The 26,653-nt window shown below is 45.0% G+C and overlaps 1 protein-coding gene and 1 long non-coding RNA gene across 2 annotated transcripts in view; both read right to left on the bottom strand.

The window, feature by feature from the left end:
* Nucleotides 1-507: 507 nt before the first annotated feature.
* LOC146246556 (uncharacterized) lies at nt 508-16,437 on the bottom strand. The gene is made up of 3 exons (XR_014732201.1): nt 16,387-16,437; nt 11,613-11,724; nt 508-667 (listed from the first exon to the last, which is right to left on the bottom strand). It is a non-coding gene; the product is annotated as an uncharacterized LOC146246556 (long non-coding RNA).
* Nucleotides 16,438-17,621: 1,184 nt separating this feature from the next.
* Nucleotides 17,622-26,653, bottom strand: part of slc9a5 (solute carrier family 9 member A5) — a 28,388-nt gene continuing 19,356 nt past the window's right edge. Inside the window, exons 11-16 of the mRNA XM_084683108.1 lie at nt 23,116-23,207; nt 22,829-22,955; nt 22,427-22,576; nt 20,891-20,963; nt 20,551-20,682; nt 17,622-20,257 (exon numbers count right to left, since the gene is read on the bottom strand). Coding sequence (XP_084539234.1) covers nt 19,665-20,257; nt 20,551-20,682; nt 20,891-20,963; nt 22,427-22,576; nt 22,829-22,955; nt 23,116-23,207 — 1,167 coding nt within the window. The 3' untranslated portion in view covers nt 17,622-19,664. The remainder of the gene's footprint in view (nt 20,258-20,550; nt 20,683-20,890; nt 20,964-22,426; nt 22,577-22,828; nt 22,956-23,115; nt 23,208-26,653) is intronic.

The following is a 26,653-nucleotide window of genomic DNA, read 5'->3' as shown; positions in this document are numbered from 1 at the left end:
CCCTGGAAGTGACAGTCAGCAGAGCTTGGATGTGAGCCTAACTCACTGACCTTTAACCCCCACCCCACCCCAACCACCCCAGCAAACATCCAGAAGGTTAGGTGCTGTGATGTGTGATGGAGCCGTTTGTTCAGGAATGGAACACGTGTCAGCAAACCGCCGCTAGCTGTTTTCCAACTGGACAATACAGTAACGACATGCATAGCAACATTAGCGGTCAAAGCTGTGATGACAGTGATGACAGTGCAGATGTGACAGTTCAGCGCTAATCTGTGTTTACACAATATATCTGTACCAGAAGCCACCTTCTTCTTCTCAGATAAAATGTAGGGTCTATCTGACATCAGAGGAAATTTATATCTCAGGCTTTGTGGAAATGAAGCTACTACGATAAAACTATTTTGATAGTACCTCAAGAGGGATAGTTTGAAGTAATTTTGGCAAGCATGTTCAAAGGATTCCACTTAGGCCGGGGGAAGAAGAAAAAACATTTTGTGTCACTAGCTGTTTAGTTAAACACAAACCAAAAGAAACATTAGTTTTTTTCGTTTTCAGGAAATCCAATTTTGAATAAGTGGACATGAAAGGAACTGTATGTGTTTCTTGTTAGTCGCTAATGGGGTTCTTCATATGTCGACGTAGGCATCCTGCCACGTTGAAGTCCACCCTGAAAGCAGAGGAGGAGATAAGGGGGGGGGGAAAGATGCTGAAATTAGATTGGGGAGCGTTCATCAAAGATGTTCCCCGTGTAATCTAGTCCAGATCTGATTTGAGAGAAGCCCTGGCCTGCTAACATGGTCACATGTAGAGAAAGGAAGACCTGAGGAATGGGGTTGTAAACATGGATGACCTCCATTCAAAGCCGTCAAAACACAAAAGGGAAGTAAATGGTGCAGCCCGTGTACTGAGAGGGGACTGTATAAACAAGGCCATATGTCGCCCCCGGTGATTACAGTTATTTATTTCACAGCCTGACAGCAGACGTGGATGTCAGGGCCCTTAAACACCGGACAATAAAAGATTAAGTTATCTATTTCTCACAATTACTATCACTTTAGGGCAACATTTAGATAATGGTATGTATGGGGAATTTGATTTAAAGTATAATGGACAAAAACTGTAGGAGGCGGAAGAGCAAAGGTTAGCAGGCGTGTTCTAGAACAATTGTGAGGTACTTTGAACGTTTAAACTGAAGACTTTAGAATATTAGTCTAACTTAGACTTTGAGGTGTAGGTCTTGTAGTTGCTACACTATTGATTAAATCAATCCTTTGCTTGAATCAATCCTAAAAGGTGGTTTTAAGTACAATTCTAGTTAAAATGTTCAATTTTCTGCGCGTAAGAGTATATCATTCTAGAAAGGAAACATTTTGGAAGATGAACTTAATGAAAGGATCCTGACAAACACAGGCCAGGGAGAACACCTGGAGCTGTTTGTTTTCTCCCTGAGGTATAATAAAGACAAGGTATGTGAAGGTGAGTCTGAAATGCATGACTAACCCCAACACTTCTGTCCCTGGTGGAGATTCAATTAGCCCAGGTCAGGGACAGGCTGGTACCAGACGCTGTTACCAGCTGTGGTGCACACACACACACACGCACAAACTACTCTTCATCTAAGCTGTAAGAATTTCAGGCATTTCGACTGAAAACACACACGGCCTGCCTACCCCACCCAGTAATAATAGTGGTTCAGTTGAACCCTTTGGTGGTGGTGAAAAAGGTTCTCTCGAAAGCTTAGTGAGAAAGTATAGCCTTAGAAGGTCGGGCAGTATGACCCACCACTGTTTACTATCAACACTGTAGAGCCTGCAGACATCATCAGGCCAAACAGGACGCTCTGGGATTACAGTCCTCTACCACTGTTGACTCAGATCAGCCCTCGGATACAACACTATACATGTGCAAATTAAAACATATCAAAGTATGTCAATGCACTCTGCCCCAGAGGAGGATTCAAAATTAAACCTGCGACCCAAAGTACAAGAAAAACACATTTCTAACTTTTAAATCCACAACCGGGGGTCACACAGTTCCCCATGTTAATCTTAATCTTTAGCAAGAAGCTTTGATCAGCAGTGGTTCTACAACCACATTAACGGGGCAGTGATGCTCTCGTACTGTAAGTGCTAGAAAGACTGCCAAACGTTCAACAGGACAGTCAGATGGAGCTTGGGATCCATTTGGATCATTGCAGACAGCATATGGACCACCTGGTCAGAAAACAGATTATTTTCCACCCATGACCATCAGCAAAGGCCTAATCTTAGCTAATCAAGGGGAGTTTAGCTGTTCTGCAATCTGTGCTCGACTTGCCAGGAATCCCGGCTGTATTGGGAAAATGCGGGATCGCTTTAAAAACTCAATATAGCATCATACCTGATTGGAGATTCCCTCTGCTCAAACATTGAGGAGAATCTTTACTTCTAGCAGTCTCACGGTGCTTTCCCATGGAGAAGCATGTTTAGGTCATTGGAAAGTGTTGTCTTGTGGTGAGGGTTTGATTTCACCCTTATCTTCCAGGAACAGTCGCCTCTTTTATATTCTCATGCAGAGACCCCTAGTCTGCAGGATCAAGGTCACCTAGATGTTTTATGTGCACTGCAGCCCCCCCTACTGCATACACACACACACACGTTTGGACCAAACAGACACCCATCCTTGCAGATGAGGTCACCCCGAAAACGACTTACACAAATCAAATATTTGATCTTCTCAAGGCTGGGGCTTAAGTACCCCCTTTATGCTTTTGGTACGGGGTTCCTTCTAAACTCAGTGACCAGGCCTTTCTCAAAGGCTGATAACTCATCCAATATTCTCTGTTTGGCTGAAATGAAAACATTCCAAGATTCTGGGTTCTATATAGGAGTTCCGTAGTTCTATCCAGTTTCTGGCCAAGTCAATGATATCATGGCTAATGGCTACAAACAAGGTATTATACAAATGTCAAATCATTAACAAGGATGGTCATTGGTGCTTTATTCTCATTGGCAAAGATTGCGTGAAGTAAAAACACTGGTGTTTCTTCAGTCCGGCAGAAAACAAACATTGTCGTCATCCTATCAGAGAGATATAGGTTTCTTCCACCCCACTCTTAGGGAAGGAAAGTGGACGAAGGGTTGTGTCTTGTGTCAACACTCTCCCTGATTAACGCTTCTGTGATTAAGGAACGAGCCACATCCTCAATGGGTATCAGTTGTGCTTCTGTGATAAGACATAAAATAAACACTTCCAACCACACTTACCAACATGCATGCTCTATGGCTCATCATAACACAAAGAAGAAGAAGAAAAAGAAAAAAAAACTGTGGTTAATATTGTAGGGTGTGTGTGTGTGTGTGTGGGAGTGTGTATGTCGGTAGCAATGTTTACCTTGCTAAACATAGCCCAAATAAGGTAGGCAGACCAGACCCAGTAAAACGACTCGCTGAACATGCTTACAGTAGGACACAAAAGATGAATCAACGCTCGTTCGCTGAGTAAACACCAATAGTGTAAATCCACACAGCAGAACTCTTTCATTTGAGTGTGGTGACAGGGTGAGTCTGGCGGCTTAGTTCACTTGAATAACCCCTCGGAAGGTGAGAAGTTGGTGGTTTTTGGCGAATAATACGACCTTTGTAGCTTAATGCACATAGCAACAGTCAACAGACTTTGCGTACATTTACAGTGTGTGTAGAGGATGTGTCACAAAAGCACAAAAGTCACCGTATAACATAAATCTAGTAGTGTGTAACAAGCCACTGTTTGTATACTAACAAAGCTTCACATAAATCAAAGGGTCAGTCGTTACTACAGTCAGGTCTATCTCTTTATAAGTCCATTAACCTTTGACCTCTTCTAAACTTCATGTATGAGGCCTGGAGAAAAATGATCTTCACACAGTGCCGGACTGTTCCATTAATATCTAATGAAAGCTCTCCATCATCGCAGTGTATTAGTGCGTCATGTGTGACAAATGAACTGGAATAGTACAAAGCACACGGGATGACGGGAGATTTTCGTTAAATAATAACAATGCTGCGCAAATATATCTGCTTAATTCTCTCCCTGTTTTTTGTCCCCTGAAAATATATGTGTGTATTGTACTTAAAGGGCCATTTATTCCCCATCATGTCTGGTAGGTTGATAATAAGGCACTAATAATCACAACAACAGCAGATGTCACCAAAAGAACATGAATTTAAAAGCTGCCTATTCTCAGACATGTATTAAGCTTCTCCCACCTACCAATCATTCTCAAACAGGCCTTTTCAAAAAATTAGAATGAAAGATTTTACTAAAGTGCGGTATCGGTACTAGCGGTATCACTAGACGGCCAACTGTGCTCTGCATATTCTCCCCGTGAAACAAGGCAGTTTCCTGGGGTCCCTCGGATGCTAGGCAGCCCAGAGAGATGTGGATCTCCAGGGTAGGAGTCACAGACTGGCGCTGATGCATCACTGTCATTCGATAAGGCCTTCCGTAGTGTTGTTTTGTGCGGATGCTATCTGATCCGGTCTGTCTCTCGTCTCTCTCCCTCCGCTGGGATATAGCGCTGGCTGCTGTATTGTTAACGTGGCTGGCCGGGCGCGCTTTTGACTAGCAACAATGGAAGACTGTCAGTCACTCGGGTTGTAAGGAGTTAATAGACTGCTGAATGGGCGTTATTGAAGATACAGAATAATTGCTGTGTATTTTTGTAGAGTCTGGATGGGTCCTGCACTGTGTAGTGCATCTATTGTACCCTTGCAGCTTTTTCGTTAAATATCGACCAAATCAGTTTGTCTTTCCGTCGCGTCAGATAACAGAAAGTCAAACACAACTCAACACAAATTATTGTCTATTGTACGCCTTTCTCCTTACTGTGTGATCAAACCGCAGTGATTTGTACAGTTTCGCATGGGTGTAAATGGGTGCACCCATTGCATGAGTGTCATTCCTTGGAACAAACAGGCAAAGCTGTATCGTGGGTGTCAACCCTCACAGGCCTGCTTTGTAATACTGCACATAGAGGATGTTTTCTTGTAACCTTGCCTATAAACTGGATGATGAATGGGCGGAAGGAGAAAACATCCAAATACAGTCTCAACTCCCACGGTGTGTATTAAGCTTGCGTTTCGGAATGAGGAAGACAGAGCCAACAGAGAGAGTGCAAGGCTACGACTACAACAGCAGCACAGTTCAAAACTTGTGAGAACAAATGAGATGCATTCATTTGACTGTGCTATGCAAACATCGGGAAATGCATTCACAAGGTTCAAGGTTTTGCCTGTACCTGTGTAGGCGACAGAACAAACTGTCATGGGTGATTAAAAACACATTTGAAAAGCACTAATACCATTAAATAATGGGTTGACAAACAGCTCCACCCTCCTTGAGAAGGACAGTGTCTTCTGGACACCGTCTACACACAGTTTAGCATTACAATGGAAATACTACTTAATACTGTGCAGTCAGGGTAAGGTTTGTAAAGCAAAAACCTCAGATTCCTTTGTTGTGACTGTATGACAGGCTAACATCCAGATAACCACTACCGGCCAGAACTGAGTGTTCCAGTTTGTTTCCAGAACCAGACGTCAGTCTTGAAGCCCATCTCGCCCTATCTGCACTTAGCGGGCAATACTGAGGTCATATCTTTCTGTTACATGGCTTCCATTGAAGGTCAGACGCACAGACCGACACCAAAGCTGTAACTGAAGCTGCACGGCACGACTGCGAGCTGGTTTGTTGTCATGCCGGTGATTCGCAAGGGTGTCATCCGTGTTCTAAAGGGGACAGTGTGTTTCTCTTGATGAGCATTCTAACGGAAAGGCTGGTCAGTTGAAGCCGATGACACGAGATTCTCCCCGAGGGGTGTTGGCCCTGTGCCATGCTAATGGAGCAGGACCCAGCACTCAATACAGTTCATGAAGAGGGATGTCCAAGCGAACCAAGATAGATTTGTTTAGATTTAGTGTCTTGAGAAAGGAAACCCTATATTGATCGACAGCTATGGCAACAGTCTGGACGGTAATTATGTTTAAAAGGGCCAGAGACTGGCTTGAACCTTGACCTGAAGGATGATAAATCCATCCTTTTGGTCAATGCTGGCACTTACATTGACCTATGTCCTTTTATGTTGGTTTTGGAGGAGTGTGGCGAGAGATGGGGAGGGGGGGAGGGGCGGTTCTGAAAGCTTTATGGAATCTATTTTGCTAAACTCCGTTGCAACTATGCATTCCCTCCAGAAAAGAATTTTGAACAAATGTAGACACATGGAGGTGCCAAGTGGTCAATCTTTCAGTAACGTCAGCGGAACCACGAACTCCTCCTAAACAGTCACTGGAATAAAATGAAGCTGAATCATAAAATGAATCATATCCAAACCTCACGGGACTTTGAATGTAAATAGTAAACTTTGGCCTGTGGTATTCCATTTCTTTTGATCCAATTCATAAGATAATATACATGTACTTAAGCCATTGCTTGGATGACAAACAGAAGAAAATAAAAAATCTGTGGGTTTCACTGGTTCATGGAAAATGTAGACCCAAGCCTGAATGCTTTCATGAAAAACAACCAGTTGTTTGCTCACAAGATATGGCACCCTTTCTGTGTTTTCCCAGACTACGATTATGAGGAAATATTCAGTCTTAGTACTCCGAAAAGAGAAAGGTTCCAAGATGTTCAGGCGAGAGTACAAGACAAAGCCAAGGACTGGTGCTGCCCAGGACCGACTGCAGCTGTCAAGGTTTCTTGAGAGGAAATTAAACTCTGAAGGGGTACGAAGAGGAGGATCGTGGGGCTATTGTTCTGTCTGGAGATGTTGTAATATCCTGTGAGGGCCTCGAGTCGCTTTTTTGCATTCGGTGCATTGTCATAAAAGCTACCCAGGAAGAAATAAAAAGTCTAAGTGAAAATGTTTTGAGTTTACTGCGAATCAAATTAGAAAATTGCACGTTAAGAGCCAACTGCAGGATCTCCCTAAGCTGCACCCTGTGGATGTATTTAGGGCCGTCTACATGGGCCTGAGCGTTGACCTTAAACATGCGCGAGTATTGTGCTGCCTAAGCACTTTGACATTTCAATAAAAGTCATGCGAGGCTAGAGAGGCAGGGCCTGTTTTTCCCACCAGTTGAAAAAGAGGTTAACGGTAGGTCGCCTGTGCGAGTCTACACCAGTTCTCTCTCATTATCCAGTCCACCGCACACGCCGGGTCCAGAGCGGGTCACAGTCTCTGCTCTCCAACACACCGCCTCCGCAAACCTCAATCAGTGAGGCGACCGACCCGACCCCGTAACCTCTACCGGGCCGGGTGTTAAAGGGAGAGAGATCCTGATGTAACGCATTTACACACGCATCGTGGCTTAACACAACCCAGACAGGCACACACCTGCACAAGCTATGGAGCTCCTAATCATCCCCCTTTTCTCTGAAATGACCCAGCCGAGGCTATTGTGGGGCTGTGCACTTCCAAGAGTTGTGTGTCTCGAAGTCCTGTTATGTGCCTGTTCTTGGGGAGAGGGGGGGGGGCAGCCAGCGATAGCAAAGCCAGATTGGAGGATTTGTAGGGTATGGGGGAGGGTGTAGAGGGGGGAGAGGGGTGAGAGAGGGCTTAGGGGAGTCCTGTGGATTCCATTTAGGTTCCTCATTCGTACACAATCGCAATCCAGCCGGATTTACTATGGAGGGGGGAGAGAGCTGTTGTTAACTGGACGGGCAGGCACCGGAGGGAGAGGCAGAGGCCAAGGCTGCACCATCCATCTTAGCTCTGTTTGGTTTCATCAGCCATTTACTTCAGCCCTGGTAGTTTAGATATCTCTCCAACCAGGCCCCAAACCCCACGGGTGACTTATAGCTCTCTCACACCTCGACAAATGCAAACGCTTATTCCAGGCATGCGTGTCTCCCTGCGTGTGTGGGGTTTTTAACGGTGTGTGAACTTCAACAGGGTCACGCCACGCAATAGTTTCAACGCTTCTATTTTAAACATTGCGACGCATCCATTCTCCCAGTGGGATGTTCTCTTTTCTCCTTATTTCATTTAGAACATTTAGAACCAGCACAAGCCGTAGATTTGAAAGCCAACAGGACATTCCTTTGACTGTGGTGCACGAGTTGTTGATTAAGTCACCCTGGGAATGGGTGAGACAAGACTGACTCCAAATCCAAAGTTCAAACACACGCTCCAAATATATATAACTCCCCATCCTCTCCAAATGAACACTCTATCAAAGCCCGACAAAGCAAAAAGCATGAAACTCTCCCAGTACCCAGAGGTAAACAGCGAGGGTTCTCACTGTTCTGTCTTTTCTGTATTGGTGGATGGTGAAGCTCACAGGGAAGTCTCATGAGGAGACAGGTGAGGAAAGCCAGCTACTTACCCTGCCACCAAGCCGGGGCTTTAAGGTCCTGTGTCTGCTGCTGTCCTGCCTCAGACAGGGGCTGGACACAGCACCCCGGACTAATCCACTCTTTAGCAGCAGCAGCCACCGTCAACCAAGTAAGTCTCAACGGTCAGGAGTCCCGAGACTAGAAGGTTCTGGCTCAGACCGGATGGAGAGGGAGAGTAACAATGCGCGTGTGAAGTTGCGGGGAAAAAATTAAAACAAAACTGAACCACACTTGTCTATGTTCACACACGAGCTCCTCAATCCAGAATGTCAGCCTGGTGGCTCATCCGAAACGTGCTCCACCCCTCTCTCTCTCTCTCTCTCTCTCGGTCTCTGTCTCTCGGTCTCTCTCTCTCTGTGCCCCCTCCCTCCCTCTGTCCCTACCTCTCTCTCTCTCAGTGCATCCCCCCAAGCCCTTCTCTTGCCTGTTCCAGCACGTGAGCCCCTCTATCTGATCCTGTGTGAGTGTAGCAGACAGCTGGACTGAAAAGCCAAACCCCTCAAACACACACCTACCACACACACACACACACATAGGAGGGAAAACACAAGGATAGCAGCATTGCAGCCAAGGGAACATTTGACGTTCTTATTATGGTCTGGACGGTAAGTGGTCTTTGGGAAGGAGTCGAGAACATTCCCTCTACAGAGTCAAGCTGAGAACCGAACAGAGACTTTGGTGATATCCAACTCTTTAATGTAATAACTTCTAATGCCTTTGACATAATGCAGGCAAGAAAGACTACTGGATGGGATTCAGAGTGGTTCCAGAGAGTGTCTGGGCAAAGGAAAAAGGCATGTAGAGGTTTCCAGTGTCCGCACAGTAGAAACTGTGTGGATCTGACTCGCTCTGTGAAAAATCATTCCATGGGAATGAGATGAAAAACTCAAGTTTTCACTCTTTCTGCAGACGCTTCATCATGCTTTCCCAGTACAGTCCAGATCCCATCATCACTGCCAGAATATTTATGTCCACATTCATCAGTACAGTATTTGTAAAGTTAAAAGGCTAGCGTAGCTACGTTTCCCGTAACAGTTTCACTCTTCATGGTGAGAAAAACACCCAGTATCATATTCACATGCAAACACAGTTCACTTGGATGGAAATGTTCAGGTGGGTTGTAACTGATTTCTGGTAAGTACACACCAAGCAAGATCCTCTAAGCCAGAGTGTCATAACAAGAACCTGCTGGATAAAAGGATATTTTGAGGACTGAACAAAGAAAGGTAACACTCCTCTTCCTGTGCTAAATAAGCCCTAGGTGACATGATGACGACAAAATGTGTTGTGAAACGCAATCATGTCAACAAATTGTCGATAGTCGACAATCTAAATAACAGGTCGTCTCTAACCAAATCGAAAGGCTTCTAAACAAAAACTCTCTATTTCGTATTCAATATTCAACATTGGCTGACTGAGATCAGAGAACAGTAGGTGACAAGTCTGGTAAGCTGGCTGTGTGCTCCAGCCAAACAGGTTGACCCACCCCTGATGGGCATCTTAATAACAGCATGAAACACAATAACCGTGTATGAAGCTTACACAGTACGGCTCTTACCTGGCACCGTACGGCAGTTACACAACAAAAAGCCTGGGCGTTACTGCCTTTAGTTCCTCAGTTGTAATTACGAGGCTTTTTTCACAAAGCAGACAAATCCACAGCCGCGCCATTGCCCTCGCTCATCGGCGCTAACAATGCGAGTTGTAAACCTCAGGCTACCTGAGGTGTAGGCTGAAAAGCGCTGGTCGAAATAACACAAAAACAACAGGTTATAAACTGCTCACAGTCCAAATGTGGATGACTTCCTATTTTTAGAACGTGATTATTAAAAAACGATTTTTCCCAAAATGATTTTTTTCTTTCCCGGCCTGTTTGACACGTCTTGCCTTGCACTGTTAGAGGCTTTATCGGCTCCTGCAGACAGTGTTTAGGATGTGCCCCATTGAGTTTATTATCAGCCATGCCGTCTGCCCAAACTCTTTCACACTCACATGTTTAAGATTCTGCGACCCCAAACACACATCAACAGAGCAAAGAAGAAAACATGATTGATGGACTGACGAAAAAAGTCCATCCAGGAGTTAAGGTTCCGAGGACTTGCAGTGGAAATGCAGCTAGTGCCTGCACAGAAAACCTGAAAAGACAGGAGAACAAGGGTGGTCGCACAGGGGTGTTGTTTACATTTCCTCTCCGGAGAGGAGAGTGTCTTGTTACCTCCGGTCTGAAAACGCCATTAAAACTCCAACAACAAGGGGTGATGGTCTGGAAGAGGAAGTGAGCCTCATAAACGTGGCTACACCGCTGTTGATGCACTTTGTGGAGGCCTCCACAACACATCAACACAGTTAAGTGGATGATGTGATTTTACGTGGTAGTGCCTTACACACGGTGCAGTTTGTGTTGGCTGCAAATAACATCTTATTTAATCAACTTGTTTTATAGCCCTGAAAGATTCAAGGTGCTTTTGACTTTGAGGTGCACCTTTCAAGTCGAGACAGGATGAGAACAGCCATTTTTCACACAAGGTGAAAAGAGAGGGGAGGGAAGCACAGAGGAGCCTAAAACAGAATAGAGTAAAGCAGAGCACAGTAGAGTTTAGTAGACCCCTTTATCAAGTACTCATCAATGATGCAAACCTATTTTTGGACAGAGAAAATCGCTAATATTGTTTCAACCTTTCAAAACTTTTTGAAGAAAATATGTTTCCAACCTTCAGAAACGTTTTTTTTTCAAAACTTTTTGGGGAAAAAGTTATTTTTCAGATTCAGCCGACATTGGCAATATGTAAGAGGTTTAGAGTGAAGTTCAGTGAGAAAATGTTTCTTAATGCGCCGAAACCTGGGCAAGTAAATGTTTTCAAGGACAATCCCGAAAGAACAAGTGGCCAAAAACCCTGCGACCCCTGATCGGTACAAATAATTTCAGTAAAGTTTAACAGCCAGGTGGCCATTCAAAGCTCAAGCTTGGCTGACCATTTAACCATAAGAGATTCAGAAGTGATGGTGAACGAGGCAAGGGCATGTCTCTGGAGACAGTCCTTAAGAGACATTCTGCTCATTTAACATCCATGTAGATGAGGAACTGAATACTAAATATGACTCATGACTCAGACCACAATGACAGACAAGAGCTAAATGTGGAGTAGATGTATAGATGGCTGCCTGGCCAGGGTTAGTTATGATAAAAACCCTTTTAAAAGACCACACATCATTAGGCAACAGTCATTCATCAGCCTAAGCTTTCTCCATTTGCTTACCTGTTGTTGCTAGGCAGATCAGAACCCCTTTAGGTGTTGATGGGTCTTGCAGTCTGGTTCTCAGAATGTCAGAATGTCCTCTACAGTACAACGATGCAATACCGTATCCAAGCTGACATGGAAAAACAAACACAAAGCTTATATTTTAATGTCTCGTGCAACATCGGTTTTCCTGCTGCCAATACTAGCCTAAACCAATCTCAAGCTTTGGGAGATAAATATAGGCGGGACCAAATGTCAACTTTTCTTTCCTTAGCCTAATGGTTCAATCAGCATTGTTGCATTATGCACTACCCAAAGTAATGAAAGGCTTGCCAGGAAACATTGAATGCTTGTCATTCATGCCTTCCTTAATTTCAAACATGTGCCTCTTTTTTGTACTGTAAAAAGAATGCAAAACTTGATCCAAATGAAGGGGAGATGCAGCAAACAAATAGGGCACATGTTCACAGTTCTCCCAGAGGAACTTTTTAATAATAAAGAGTGAACTGAAACAAGATGAAGCTAGACTTCCTGGGAGACAATAGGCACCACACAGTTTCTCTAACATTCATTTTGTTCCAAGGGACCATGGCATGGCAGGCCAAAATGATTAATGAGTTTTGGCACTGTCGCCAACATACCTACTTTTTACGATAAATAAATTGCTACTGTTAATCTAAAGACAAATGATTTGCAGTTAACAAGCCTGTAAAGAAAGTATCCTTATACAAGAACTTCATTGCCGAAAATATTGCTACTCAACACCAGGCTACTTGAGCCAGTGAAACATTCCAGTTTTACATGGGCATTTAGATATTTCTAATACTTGATGCATTCTGGCAGTGGAAAACCAGCCAACCGTGGAATGTAGGTTTGAAAGACAATAATTGATGGGGTTCAAGACTGAGCCAGTCTGGAACACAAATTTCAAGACTATCTGGACCTTTAAAACGCTCTTTTCTAACATAGTTGGATAGTTGGCTCCATTATACTTTCAAAACCGGGCCATGAGGGGATTCTGGTTTCTAAACCAAAAGACGCCTGGCTAGCCTTTGAGCTATCGTATTAGCATCCCCAGGGTGATCCCCAGCTTGACCCTGGTGACACTGCCCCACACACATCAACCTTAAACCACCATCAGTAGTTTGAGCAGCGACTGCATGGCCCTTTCACTGGAATGGTGAATATGCATTGGTTTTAGAAGGCAGTTCACTAGGCTGGGAAAACTGAATTAATGTGGCAACATCTCTTCCATTTGGCTTCTCAACTTTCTCCTTAACAGTACGAAGTAGCGTTCGCGCACTACACACACACACACAGAACCTGTGACGTCCCCATACAAAAGTGGTAATTACGGCCCGTTGCCTAGGGCGTTAATTTTAGGAGACGTGTTCCACGCTGCCAAATTGATGGCACTGTTTTTGTTTTTGTGGATTGCAGAATCCAACAGAGTGAGAACAACAGATTCATAAAACATGTGAGTACAGCACATAAAAACATGCATTCCTCCCACAACAGCGACATAACTAGTCTGTACATTGATGCAGTAGTCTGTATGTCTTTACAGGGAGTTTTCACATGGCAAACGGTTCCAGTGAGGACACAGGCCTAAGTCTCCCACCAACATGCAATGGAAAATTACCGTTCTCAAGTCCTAGCTGTGACTGGCACACAGATAAGGCCGTCCGATGTGCTTGCACTGGGTGACAATACAAATCAGCGGTTAAGAATGTGAGCAGGTTTTCCACCCCGGGGAACAATTTGCAAGGGAGCCAATGGGGAGAGCAGTGTGCATGGGTGAGCGCCTCCCTCTAATCCACACAGTGCAGGCCCACAATTAAGCCCTCAAAGAATGGGCTCATTCTTGAGTATTTGTGTGCATGGCCAGCAGCACTGGCCCAGTTCAGGGACGGTACAGAGCACACAGCACACAGGCCCGATTGCCAGCGGCACCTTTACCTGACCCATCCATCGAACTGTCAACAGCCCTTGAGACCACTCTGAAGCAAGGGCCTAAGAACCAGATCCAGCATATTCCCGTGTTAAGATCGGAGCCTCACACGCCACATCCACATAATCGTCAACGACTGATGTTGTATGGTGATTACATCAGCCTCCGTGATTACAGCTGCACTTCAAGACCAGCCTGATATTTAGCGTGCTTGAGAATGGGAAACTATGAGAGTTGGATGTTGGGAGAGCGTGGGAGCTGAACCGCAGCGCTGTAGCGACTGGATCGGACATGACAGACAGACACATGAATAAGTGTGTCTGTGAAAAAGAAAATCACGAGGAGGAGGTGGTCTCATTACAGGCCTGGCTGTTTCCTACACAGTGTTTATGGCTGAGTTGACTACGTTCCTTGAGCCCGCCCAGTCAGAAGCTTGGTCACAAACCCAATAATTAGACACTGATTTATATCTGACCATCTAGGTGAGGTTTGTACCTGAGCGGACAATTACATATTTGCGTCTGGAATACACAGGGTTAAGGAATTAATCTCATCTGACCTTTAACCCTTAAAGTGCTTGTTAATTTACCTTCAGGCCTGCACAGGGTCAAGCAAATAATCTCAGCTGACCTATCTGACCTTTGACCCTTAAATTGCTTGTTAATTTACCTTCAGGCCTGCACAGTTAAATACGTCCTTGCTGTCTATTGTTGTCTGAACGATTACATAATTTCTGCATTTTTCATCACAGTAAATGTGTTATCGGAAGATATTGCGAGGAATTTATAAATTAGACCAAGATCAAAAGGTCTCAGATACTGTGACGTTAATCTGTCAACTGACAAACACCTCCCTTAATAAAATAAACTTCATTCTCTCTCGCTTTCATATCCTCACAGTTCTGTCAACACGACTCAATAGGTGTCCATCCAGACTCGTGACCATCCAGTAGCTCCGCCTCTCCATTCTGCTCTAGTTTCAGCGTCAGCATAAGACTGTCAGCACGACTTAAACAGCGATTCCCGTGTGCCATCTGTATCCTGCCCTGCCTGGTTCTCAACCCTAGAGAGAGTGCATGCTAACTACCACTGCACCACGCCTAATGAATATGGCTCAAACATATGCCTCCTCCAATACAGAACTGCCCCCTGGCCATCCTCCGGGAAGCAGACTAAGCCCTTCTGTATGGTAAAAACGGTTGAGGTCAAATGTAAAACTCCCGGAGTTCACGGCCAGACACAACATGAAGCCAATCTAAGGCTACAGGGTGGCCCATCTCGAGTCACAGACACCTTGGGCTGAGACAGACCAGATTGTTGCCGTATCAAATGTTTGTGCTCGGCTATTAGCTTACATTGGAGTGCAGGGATGAACTGACCCCCACTGGCGGTGAAGCGGCCTATGGCGGGGTGAGGGGATCGTCTGGGCAACAACCGCTGATTTAACAGAACAGCTGGGGGAGGTAACTTGCAGACTCAGTGGGGTCGGGAACAGAGAGTGGGCCTTAAACACACACATCTCTGTTTCACTTGGTGAAGGTGCCGTTTTAGTTAGACCGTCTAGCCTACCACCTGAGACACATTCTTTGGGTTATTTGGGGGAAAGGGGAGGGTATCACACCCCTTATTCATTGGTAATAAAATCGGGTTATGTATAACGTATCTTCTCTGGGTCATTAAAAATCTTCATACTTGACTGAATCCCTAATAAACAGTCTAGACGGTAATATACGTTTAGAGCCTAGACTACACTAACTAAATTGATACTTAACGGCAAATTCATAATGACATCAAAAAAGTTTAAATAAATGGCCTATGTTCTACGATCTTAACGGTGCACTGGCCAAGTCTGGATTTAGGTTTCTTGTTTACCTGTTGCGTTTTAACCCCAAGTACCTCAAAGTTGTACAAACTGTCCCACCTGTATCCAAATGGACATGCTGTCACAGAACCGAAAGCTGGGTTGCACAACATCTGTAACTGCAGGGGAAATCTTGGAATGACATTAACAAAATAGGCATTTCCACCAGCAGTCTAGTGCCCTAGAGGCATAACATGCCGCCTGTCAGTCACTCAATGGAATGCCAATGTAATTTCACACTTGGTACTACGCAGTGTCTAACCGAATATTTCATTATTCCAAGTGCACCGCTCTTGCTATGCGGTAAAAAATATGGCGCTTTAATGGCTAAAGACAACACATTTTGAAGTGGAACAGAACTTAATCCAGTATGCCCTCCTCAATTTATGAAAGATAACCCCTCTAGTTTATCCCTAGGCTACTTTCACAGTATGTATTTTCTCATTTCCATTCTCGACTCTTGCCTGAGGTAAAAAGAAATGGTTTTTACCCTTCACGGGACTGTTGGTGGAAAAACTAGCTGGTATTTTTCCAGCTTGGCCACTAACGTAACGGGTTGGTTTTACAACTCCTTTTCGACACTACTGTAGCGCCAGAAGGTATTAAAAGTGATTTTGAAATGTTAAATCACACTCATTTACTCACAATGACACCTAAACAAAGTACTGCTCTGAACATTAGAAAGAAGCATGCGCTGATTACATGAAGAGAGAAATCGAAACATGGTGAAATATCAGACTGCGTAATATGCTAACTGGCCGCTACTACTAGCTGAATTGCTAGCTAGCTAGAACGCCATCTGTTGGAAAGAGCTAAAGCCAGGGCTAGTAGCTAGCTATGAATGGTGGTTAAGTAAAACAATTCTTACATTTCACACCATTAAACTAAATTGAAGCACCCGAAACTACGTGGCCAATAGGATAACAAAAAATGACGTGGCTAGTATGAATGGCTAGTAAACGATTTAGATAAATTACTCACATCGTCATCTACAAACTATCACCCGCCAGTCATGGAGGTCAGTGTGGCTACACGTGCATGTGACTAGCTTCAAGACTGATGATTGGTTCTTAGGCTTACCACCTTTCTGAGAATTGTCTACTCTGCATTTAAAAACAAACACAATTTTATTCACATTTGTACACGTTTCAAATATCATCTGCCATTAAGCATATGCAAGGATATACCACTTCAAAGGCATTCCTTTTTATCGGTAGGAGACTACTTCTAGCTACCCCTGACCTCATCTATCTCCTGTCTCAAGTTAAAAAGCGCACCATTTGGGGTAAATGCCACATTTGCACATAAATACCGGGATTTCCTTAGAGGGCACCAGGCCTTTGGAGTCCTACCTAGGCCTCTGGGATTTTGGTACTCTTTTATCTGTCGGATCTCCCTTCTAACCGCCCTCCACTGTGCCTGTATAAGTCCATGGATGTGCCAGATGTCTCAAAAACAGGGCCTGTTTTCAAAGGTTGAGGGACAAGCTGAACTCACAGAAGTAATTAGGATCGTTAAATAGCATCTGTTTGTTTATTGATTGGACCCAGATCCCTGTCCACAGTGTAATTTACATTAAAAGACTAGTCCAAAATGTATTCATTCTTAAAAGCACTCTTCTCATTTATTTACTTTGTGTCTGGGCAAAAGCCAAAGTTAACATTTGGCACAGACTTGTTTAATTTAATTTCCGTACAACAACCAGGCAGCTAAAACACATATTTTTTTAAACAAAAGAGTCATAAAAAGATCCGACTTTCAGAACATTCCTGTCATTTCTGCGAAGGATAATTCAATTGGCTCAAATACTGTCATTGTCAGCACTCAGTGTGGTATGTGATCACTGATGAGCAGCAGACACTACGCAGGTCCGGTCCTTTTCAGCCCTGCATGCATCCTCTTATCGGGCACCGCATTCCTTAGCTAAAGACGCCTTCATTGCTGCGCCCACTGGATATTTTGTAGTTTTATCATGACAACGAAATCACAATAAGGTGATGTGATAAATGGACAGTTTTTTGAACAGCCAAGCTGGGGCACTGTATGCGGATGTGCGATTAAACGTGAGATGTAATGGATCAGAAATTGGCTCATTCGTTTGAGCTTTGGAGGGAGAGTGACCTTTTAGAAACTGATTGCAAACGTGTCTTTGGCAAAAACGAAAGCATTAAATATACCACCCACCAAAAATAAAAAAAGAACATAACAATACCGCATAGAATAATTTGTTTATTTCACCTCTTCTGTGAGGATCTTGATATTACAGAGATTGTTCGGTCTGTCTAAAAGTGTCACGTTTATGACATTACATCAGCGACACTCTTGTAAAACTTAATATTTGTTTCATGATCAATATTTGATTAGGCACTATATCACCTTTGACAAGTGTCCGTCCTCTTCATAACAAAAGCACATTTGACCCATTATCATAATCATCACCAATCACTCACTAACACACAGTTATATAGACAGAACAGAGTAAGGCAATGAAAGACAGAATAACACACATTGTCATATATAAATGTTGCTCTTACACTTTGGTCATTTAAAAACAATAATTTTGTAGCTTTGCGAGTTCCTGGTGAAGCCTTAAAAAAATTGTCTTTAGTAGATATAAGAGAAGCTTTGACGGAATAAATAGAAAATGAGTTACACGTGTTTATATATGGCTGCATTTGTTCCAACACATAAAAGAAAAGAAAAGACAGTAATAGAAGCATTAAAGTGCTACTTTCAAGTCACTTTAAATGGGAGTACGGATAGCTGACTGTTTATGTACTGTACATGATGAGAGAAGCAGATATCCCCGTGAATACTCTAAGTAATTACCTGTCACTTTAAACTAGTGTGTTAAAGAGATCATGCAGCTTTTTTGTGATACATCATATTCTAAACGGCTGCTCCCAAAAGGATTCTACAACTCAAAACCCTATTTTTAGGGGGATAGGCATAGCTCAGTGGCAGAGCATTCGACTGCAGACCAACAGGTCACAGGTTCAAATGTAGGCTACTTCACTTTGGATGAAAGTATCTGCTAAATAAATCTCATACATTACTACAGATAGGATTTGAGTAAATCAACAAGCTTTTCAGCACTGGCTGGCGTTTGAAGGTAGTTTATGAAATTAGAGATACTTTCATGCCTGTCATCTCTACTGCGGATTCAGTGCCATTGCTGGGGTATTGAGATCTATGAGTGCTTTCAGTCCTCTCTCGGCTTTCGGGATAGTCACAGCAAGGGCTGGCCAGCCTGATTCTCTCAGGGCCTAAGGCCTTTTGTTTTGTTTTAGACGGGCATGCCAAAGTTAAAAAAATCAAGTTAAGCTGTTAGGCATCACCATTTACTGGATGGAGGTTCTTCCAAGATCGCTTTTTTTTTTCCTCTTCTCCTTGTGGCTTTTTCTTTTCTTGTGGTTCCTGGAGTGTGCGCATGTGTGTGTGTGCATGTGTGTGTGTGCATGTGTGCAGAGCAATTGAATAGAGTCCGTGAAGCATGATGGACCCACCCCACAAGGCCTGGGTAATGCGGTCTAGACAGATATTTTCAATAGGCTTACATCTTGACATTAACTTACATTCAACTGTATAAAACAGAGCATTTGAAGACAGAGGGGGGGAAATATAAAATGTGGAAAAACTCCCTCCTCCCACATTCACTGATATGCATTGTTTGTGACTGAACCAACTGCCACATCGACCCCTCTGTCCCGTCATGTTCGGTGTTGGCCCGGCATGTAGCGATGTTGGCCGGACATGTACGGTGTTGGCCGGACATGTACGGTGTTGGCCGGACATGTACGGTGTTGGCCGGACATGTACGGTGTTGGCCGGACATTCTGTATGTATTTATAGGCTCAGCCTGTGTGTACAGAGGGTCTGTGTGATCCTGCGGCCCAAAGCAGGACTAGCGGATGAGAGATGCCACTCTTCATCTGAGCTGACTGGAAACAGAGCAGCTGGGCTGGATGGTCTGGGCTGGACGGCCGCGTTTGTGTGTGTGATTGTCCGTGTGTGTGTGTGTACATTCATGCATGTGAATTTGTGTGTTTATATTTTTCGAGTGTGTGTGTGTGTGTGTGGCGCGGGGGGGGGGGGGGGGGTAGTGTAGGAGACAGTGGAAGGGCTTGAAGATTGATTTAGGCTCACTTCTACTTTGTGCCCTCGCAGAGATACAATTAAAATGTTAAAAAGACTGAACATAGACCTGTCCTTATGGGAAACTGGATTTAAAACATGTTGAATGTGGCCAGGGGTCGTTATTACAACTGAGTTGGGCCCCTGCTATGTGGTTCGCTACCAGGAGGTGGCGCTGTGACCAGACTCCTCAGGTACACACAGGGGTTCCTCCTCTTCCCTGAGCCTTGGGACATTGGAGGCGGGGGCGGAGGTGCCCCAGGGGGTCCGGGGGGCCTCAGGGTGGCCGACATGAGAGGTTGCATCTCCTGCTGCTCGTCGGAAAGGGCCCCCTCCTCATCATCTTTCTCCGGGAATTTAAAGCAAGCGGAGCCCTGGACCACATTGGCCCCGACAGATCCGCCCACGGACCCTCCAGACCCCACTCCCAGCGGCCCCGTGTAGGAGGCTGGCCGCTGTGCTCCCAGCCTGGACAGGGCACTGACTCTGGGGTGGATGGGCTCGGCCGGGACCGGAGGGGAGGCCAGGCTCTCCAGGGAGGAGATGCTCTGGTTCCAGGCCTGCTGCAGGTCTATGGGGATGATCTTGGTGGCCTCCATGGACACGCAGACAGGCAGGGTGCCCACGCCCCCCTTCCAGGGCAGGTGCTCTTCCCCACAGGTGGGGGAGGGGGGTGTGGCCACCGAGGGGCTCTGACACGCCTCTAGGGAAGACGGAACTGAGAGACACGACACGAAGAACAGGAGATTACATTTACATTTAGACATTTAGCAGACGCTCTTATCCAGAGCGACTTACAGTAAGTACAGGGATATTCCTTCAAGGCAAGTAGGGTGAAGTGCCTGGCCCAAAGACACAACGTCATTTGGCACGGGCGAGAATCGAACCGGCAACCTTCTGATTACTAGCCCAATCCCCTAACCGCTCAGCCACCTGACACCTGAGATCCTTCTCACCTTATATCTCGATACGTCACACTGCATGTACAATGTCAAACCATCATCACCTAACCTGATTTGGGCCTTTCTCTAGGTGTCTCTGCAGCTTTGCCGGCTACGAAGGTGATCCCCTCGTCCTCCTCCTTCTCTGGTTCAGAGTGGTTTCCCTTCTCCTCATCTGAGTCCACCGGCACCACCACTGGGTCTGGAGGGGTACAGAAACACGGTTTCCATCCACAATATAAATAATAACAATACATTTTATTTGGGGGACGCCTTTCAAAACCCTCAAGGACAATACACAACTCAGCAACTGTGGCATCTACAGTCGAGCCCAAACCATTTTAAAACTGTGAAATCCACTGTTCTGGATGCTAAAATTAAAGTGGTGTTGGTGCAGTGTTTTGTTTGACCTTTGTCTTGCCAGCTGACGTTCCGTCTAGGTTTGTCGTTCATGTCCTCCCCTTTCACGTCTGACCCTCTCCGCTGTGGAAGACAAGGGCTGGTTATCTGTGTCTCCTACAGGAAGGACCGAACCTGTTTGTCTTCTAACCTGTCTGTCCTCTAACCTGTCTGTCCTCTGCTATATTCAGAAATTAACATCCTAACCTGAACCAAAAAGGGAAAACATTCCTAATTCACAGTGACTAAAATGTCCATTCTGCTTGTTGTGATTTATCGTCACAGCTCCAGGAAAACAGTGGAGGGGTTTCAGGGAAAAGGACAAGGTGATATTCTCATTGTGAAACAGGACAGGTGGAAACCTGCCAGCCTTCACAAGGAAGGTGGAATCATTTATCAAAAATATTTATCACTTTAAATGTCCTGGGTCTTCGATAATCCATCATTAAAAAAAACCTGCCCGTCCGAACGCTGCTGCTGTCCTCTATTTCCCCTTTAGCATGTGACCTCGACACTACAATACTCAGGCAGGAACTAGCATCATCTAACTCAGACTCGTCAAGCACAGGCTAGCAAAAACTAGCCAGCTAAGCTAGGTCAATTGTAAAATACCTATAAAAGGAATGGGAACCCTCTAGCCTTACCTAGCATGTTGTTTAGCATGGTTTAGACTAATCTATACAAATTAGCCTTCTGTGGGCTCCTAAAATCCGGCTTTAAAATGACACAGACAAGACAGATCATCTATTTCCTTCCCTTTGACACACTGCAGGGATTTTAAAGCTCAACATTATTTCTGACACCAACCCATTCATCTCAGGCCTACATAAACCGCCTTGAGGCTTGAAGGTCAAGGTCAGTTTACAGTTGCATAGCAACCTAGTCAAGTCTGGTCTGGTCTGCAGACGGACAAATCCAACACTCTAAACCATCCCTAACAAACTGGTTGAGTGATGATATGTATACTGAACAAAGATGAGTGAATCTGTACAGACAAAAGAAAGAGATGGTGAAAGAGAACAAGAGGTGGAGAGAAAAGGGGATAACTAGAGAGTCAGGTAAAGAAGGAGGGAGGGAGGGAGGGAGGGAGGGAGGGAGGGAGGGAGGGAGGGAGGGAGGGAGGGAGGGAGGGAGGGAGGGAGGGAGGGAGGGAGGGAGGGAGGGAGGGAGGGAGGGAGGGAGGGAGGGAGGGAGGGACAGGTGCCGTAGAAACAAACAGAAAGAGATGAAGAGGGAGTAACACAGAGGTATGGAAAGAAACGTAGTGTAGGAGGTAGAGAGAGCGGTGAAAAGAAGAGAAGGGAGACAGAGAGAGAGAGAAAGAGAGAGAGACAGAGAGACCAAGACAGAGACACAGAGAGAGAGAGAGAGAGAGAGAGAGAGCGAGAGAGAGACAGAGAGAGAGTGACAGAGAAAGAGAGAGAGAGAGAGACAGAGACAGAAAGTGAGTGACAGAGAGAGAGAGACACAGAGAGAGAGAAACACAAAGAGAGAGAGACACAGAGAGAGAGAGAGACAGAGAGAGAGAGACACAGACAGAGACATGCCTTCTTCTGGCTGCGGTCCTTCTTGTGGCGTTTGTGCCGAGTCGTCTTGAACGTCTCCATCCGGCTCTTCATGTTCCTCTGGAAGATCTCCCTGTCCTGGCGCTCCTTATCGCCCAGAGTCATGAAGTGTCGGCTGTAGTGGGACTGGTGCTGAGAGACACAGAGATTTAGGATGGTGCTGTTGGTGCCTGCTAAACCTCACAGGACCATGTCTGCTTCGCTCAATTCAATGGGAAGGTTATCATGACAGGCTTGTATGTACTGGAGATGGTAATTGAGTCCATGTTCAGTTCTGATGAGCCAAAATAAAGACTGCATACTTTAAAAAAAATGTATTCTTGGTTGGTTGCAGGTTTCACGTTCCACGTGTGTCATGGCTTAGATTAGTTTAATTTAGCCTACCCTTCTCCTGGGCTTGTAGAGGTTCCCAGCCAGGAAGTGATGCGTCTCTGACTCCTCCTCTACTTTGGCGCCGGGAACGTTGTCAATCACCTGGAGGTCCAGACACACACCGCTGCCGTTCTCCCTTCTGATTGGACAGGAAGATAAACACGTTTTTTTTCTTTTCGCTGACACGAGTACATCGTGAAGGTTGAGAAAACGCTGCGAAAAGATTGTAAATGATCCTCCGCCAGTAATGACGCACATGCACACACACGATATACCGCATGTGTACAGCGTTCACTCACAAGTAGTTGGTGACATTGGTGACTTCTGGAAAGGATGTCCTACTGGCCATGGAGGGCAGAGAGAGCCTGGCGGAGGTCAGCACATTGCCACCCTTTAGGAGACACACACACACACAAACCCACACAGACACACATGCACAGACACACATACACACAAGGTCAAAGGTCAAATTATCCAACAATCATCTCCAGCTGTCTCTAAACCATGAAGACCCAAACACTAAACGAATCCAAGATTCCTATTTAATTCTATCATCTTTGAGATGGTAGAACCCTTCTGTTCCTTACTCAGAATTGGCCTTCTTAAATCTTTTAAAAAATTAAAGAAAAAGGCGCAGTGGTCTCTCCATTCTTTCCAGAGCTGTAATCCTATAATCTTAGTTATGCATCCCTTTCCTATGTTGGAATCATTGACAGCAGAGTCTAATAGAGGCTGCACCCAGCAGACTCTGGGGTGGGGAATGATGTGTCATGTACTATGAACTGCTGGTTCACTGATGTTTCACATGAAACAATCTTGAAATAATAATCAGACATGTTTCTCTTTTATCTTTGAGTTCAGGGCACCAGGACTTACTTTTTGGTAAGTACCTATTTAAGACAGACGGACAGCAGCACCAAGTAGCTGATTGTAAGTGATGAAAAGCAGATCTTTTTGTCTTCCATACAGAATGTGTTATTATACCTGGTAAATGGTTGAGTAACACTTTCTGACAGGCTAAGTATCATGGGTACTGCCAGTGCTTGTTTTGTGGACAGTTTCAGTGTAGCGTGGTGTGTGCAATGCAAAGTGGTGCTGGAAGTGTCAATTACAAAATTCTAGAAAAGGCATTTCAAAGCAGAAAGACACTTAAAACTCATTTTTTTTCAAATAAGCCGGATAATGTAATCTGCTTAACCTTGAATTGTGACGAGCCACTGAAATTCAACCGAGTGTGCTACTGAGAAGGAATCGTCCAAACAATTCAAAACCACAAAGTAGACCATTACCAATACATAAACTTGAGTCCAATTTACTCTCAACATAAAAGACTGGTATTAGTGGTTTTCTATATCCATTGAAACAACTTCCTTTCGCTGTTAGCCTTGTTAACCTTTTCTGTCCTACAAATAATGTTTTAACTGACTCCTTGCCTAGACCTTTCACTGGGTGGCCCTCGCTTGTAAAGAGCGACCTTCAAAATAAGACTTGGGCGCTAATGTTATCCTCTCTTTCCCACAGTCTGCTGAGTGGTATGGAACTCAAGGCTGAAGGAAATTGTATTCTTGGGTGAGTCCATAGACAACACCCCCACCCCCACCCCCACCCCCACCACCACCCCCACCCCCACCCCCACCCCCACCCCCACCCATCATTGCTACGGTATGAAACTGCATGGCTAATATTCTTGGTATCTTCACAGTGATAGAACTACCAGCCAACACAGCCTAGAAAAGATGATATTGCCTAAATTAATAATAAAATATTTTTAAATCAGTGAAAAAGAACTATTTTAATATAGTGTGAGGATTATTTTATGGAGGAGGGTAAAGAGTAGAGGTAGCTGCTGTGTCAGCAGAGGGATGTGTGTTCTTTGACGTTTGTTTTTTGAAAGTGGGGAGTGATGAGAGGAGAGGAGACAGGAGGAGGGAGAGGGAGGGAAGGAAGGAGCAGCGGATGACAGGAGATCAGAGGAGAGGAAAGGACGAGTAAAGCTGGTCGAGGAGAAGAAAAGGAATCAGAGAAAAAGAAAAAGATCGTTGAAAGGAGCACGGCGGAGGATGATGACAGTGTGCTGCTGGAATCAGCCCAGACATGAGGATCCCTGCCAGGTTTGAGAACCGACAGACAGAGACAGAGAGACTGAGAGAGAGACAGACAGAGAGAGAGAGAGAGAGAGCTAAACAGACAGAGACAGAGAGACAGACAGAGAGAATGAGAGAGAGAGAGAGAGAGAGAGAGAGAGAGAGAGAGAGAGACAGACAGACAGAGAGAATGAGAGAGAGAGAGAGAGAGAGAGAGCTAAACAGACAGAGACAGAGAGACAGACAGAGAGAATGAGAGAGAGTGAGAGACAGAGAGAGACAGAGAAAGAGACACAGAGAGAGACAAAGAGAGAGACACAGAGAGAGAGAGAGAGAGAGAGAGAGAGAGAGACAGAGAGAGAGAGAGAGACAGACAGACAGACAGACAGACAGACAGAGAGAATGAGAGAGAGAGTGAGAGAGAGAGAGAGAGAGAGAGAGAGAGAGAGAGAGAGAGGGTGTCAGAGAGAGAGGGAGAGAGGACGGTTCCTCCTTTCCTCCCACACACACCTCAACATTTCAGCACACCTCTGCTCATGGGCCCTTTAGCCTGCCTGCGGTCTGTGAAGGCTCTCTGCCTCGTCTGACAACCTGCTCTCAACACTACCGTGATCCCAGCCATCCAGCTGACAGGAGAGGAGTCTCTTTCAGGGCACACACACACAACACACAGAGACTAATACACACATGTACTAACATACACACACACGCATACTGCACACACACTCCTACTATCACACACAATCCTACAAACACACACACACACTAATACAAACACACACTTACTTTACTTTAAAAGGCCTAAATCACTCAGATGTGGCTAGCGTCCAAAGAATAAAGTCACTTTTTTACGCATTCACTTTTTCTACTGTACTGCCTATGTTGTGCTAATTGTAGCTATTATCGTCAATCTAAAAGACATGTACAATGAGAATATTCAGGTCTGTGAATCATTTAGACTTCACCACAAATCTTACACCTGTTTTCTAACCCACAGGTCTGTACAGTGATACATGAATACAGCAGCTACTGTACTCATCAGGCACACCTCATAAAATCACTCACACTCGTGGGACGACAGGACTTAAATCCAACACGGTCTTATCTGTCCTGGACTCTAATGTTTTGATGAATCCCTCCTCCTGCTACCGCTGGAAGCCTGCTATCTGTGTGCTAGGGATTCTTCCTCCCTGATGTCATGTTCCCGATCCCTCGCCGGGTTTAAACCGAGGCTCTGCCGTCGCCGTTGACGACAGGCTCCCGTGGCTGTGATGTCACAGGCCTTTGATGTGGCGACACGGAGGTATCAGGTGGAGGCTGTGATGTGGTGGTGGTGGAGGGCGGTCATCATAGGAAACAAAGGGATGAATTCAACCCTCTCTCTCTCTTTTGTTTCTCACACTGTCAGGCTTGCTTCCTTCCTTCCTTTTCTGTCTCTCTCTCTATCTGTCTACCTGTCTGTCTGTCTGTCTGTAACCCTCTACCTGTCTACCTGTCTGCCTGTTTTTCAGTCTCTATCCCTCTACCTGTCTACCTGTCTGCCTGTCTTTCAGTATCTATCCCTCTGCCTGCCTGTCTGTCTGTCTGTCTGTCTGCCTGTCTCTATCACTCTACCTGTCTGTCAGTCTCTACCCCTCCACCTCTCTGTCTGTATGCCTGTCTCTATCTGAGACTCCTTATTTCAATTTTTGAAGTTTGGCTATGTCACCTATTGGACAAATATAGTATTACTGTGCAGGTTTATTGAAGATAT

This window comes from Hypomesus nipponensis, chromosome 19, assembly GCF_054491055.1.
Source record: "Hypomesus nipponensis isolate SF chromosome 19, ASM5449105v1, whole genome shotgun sequence".
Lineage (NCBI taxonomy): Eukaryota > Metazoa > Chordata > Actinopteri > Osmeriformes > Osmeridae > Hypomesus > Hypomesus nipponensis.
The sequence above is the reverse complement of the archived record's forward strand: the minus strand, read 5'-3'. Positions and strand labels throughout refer to the sequence as shown.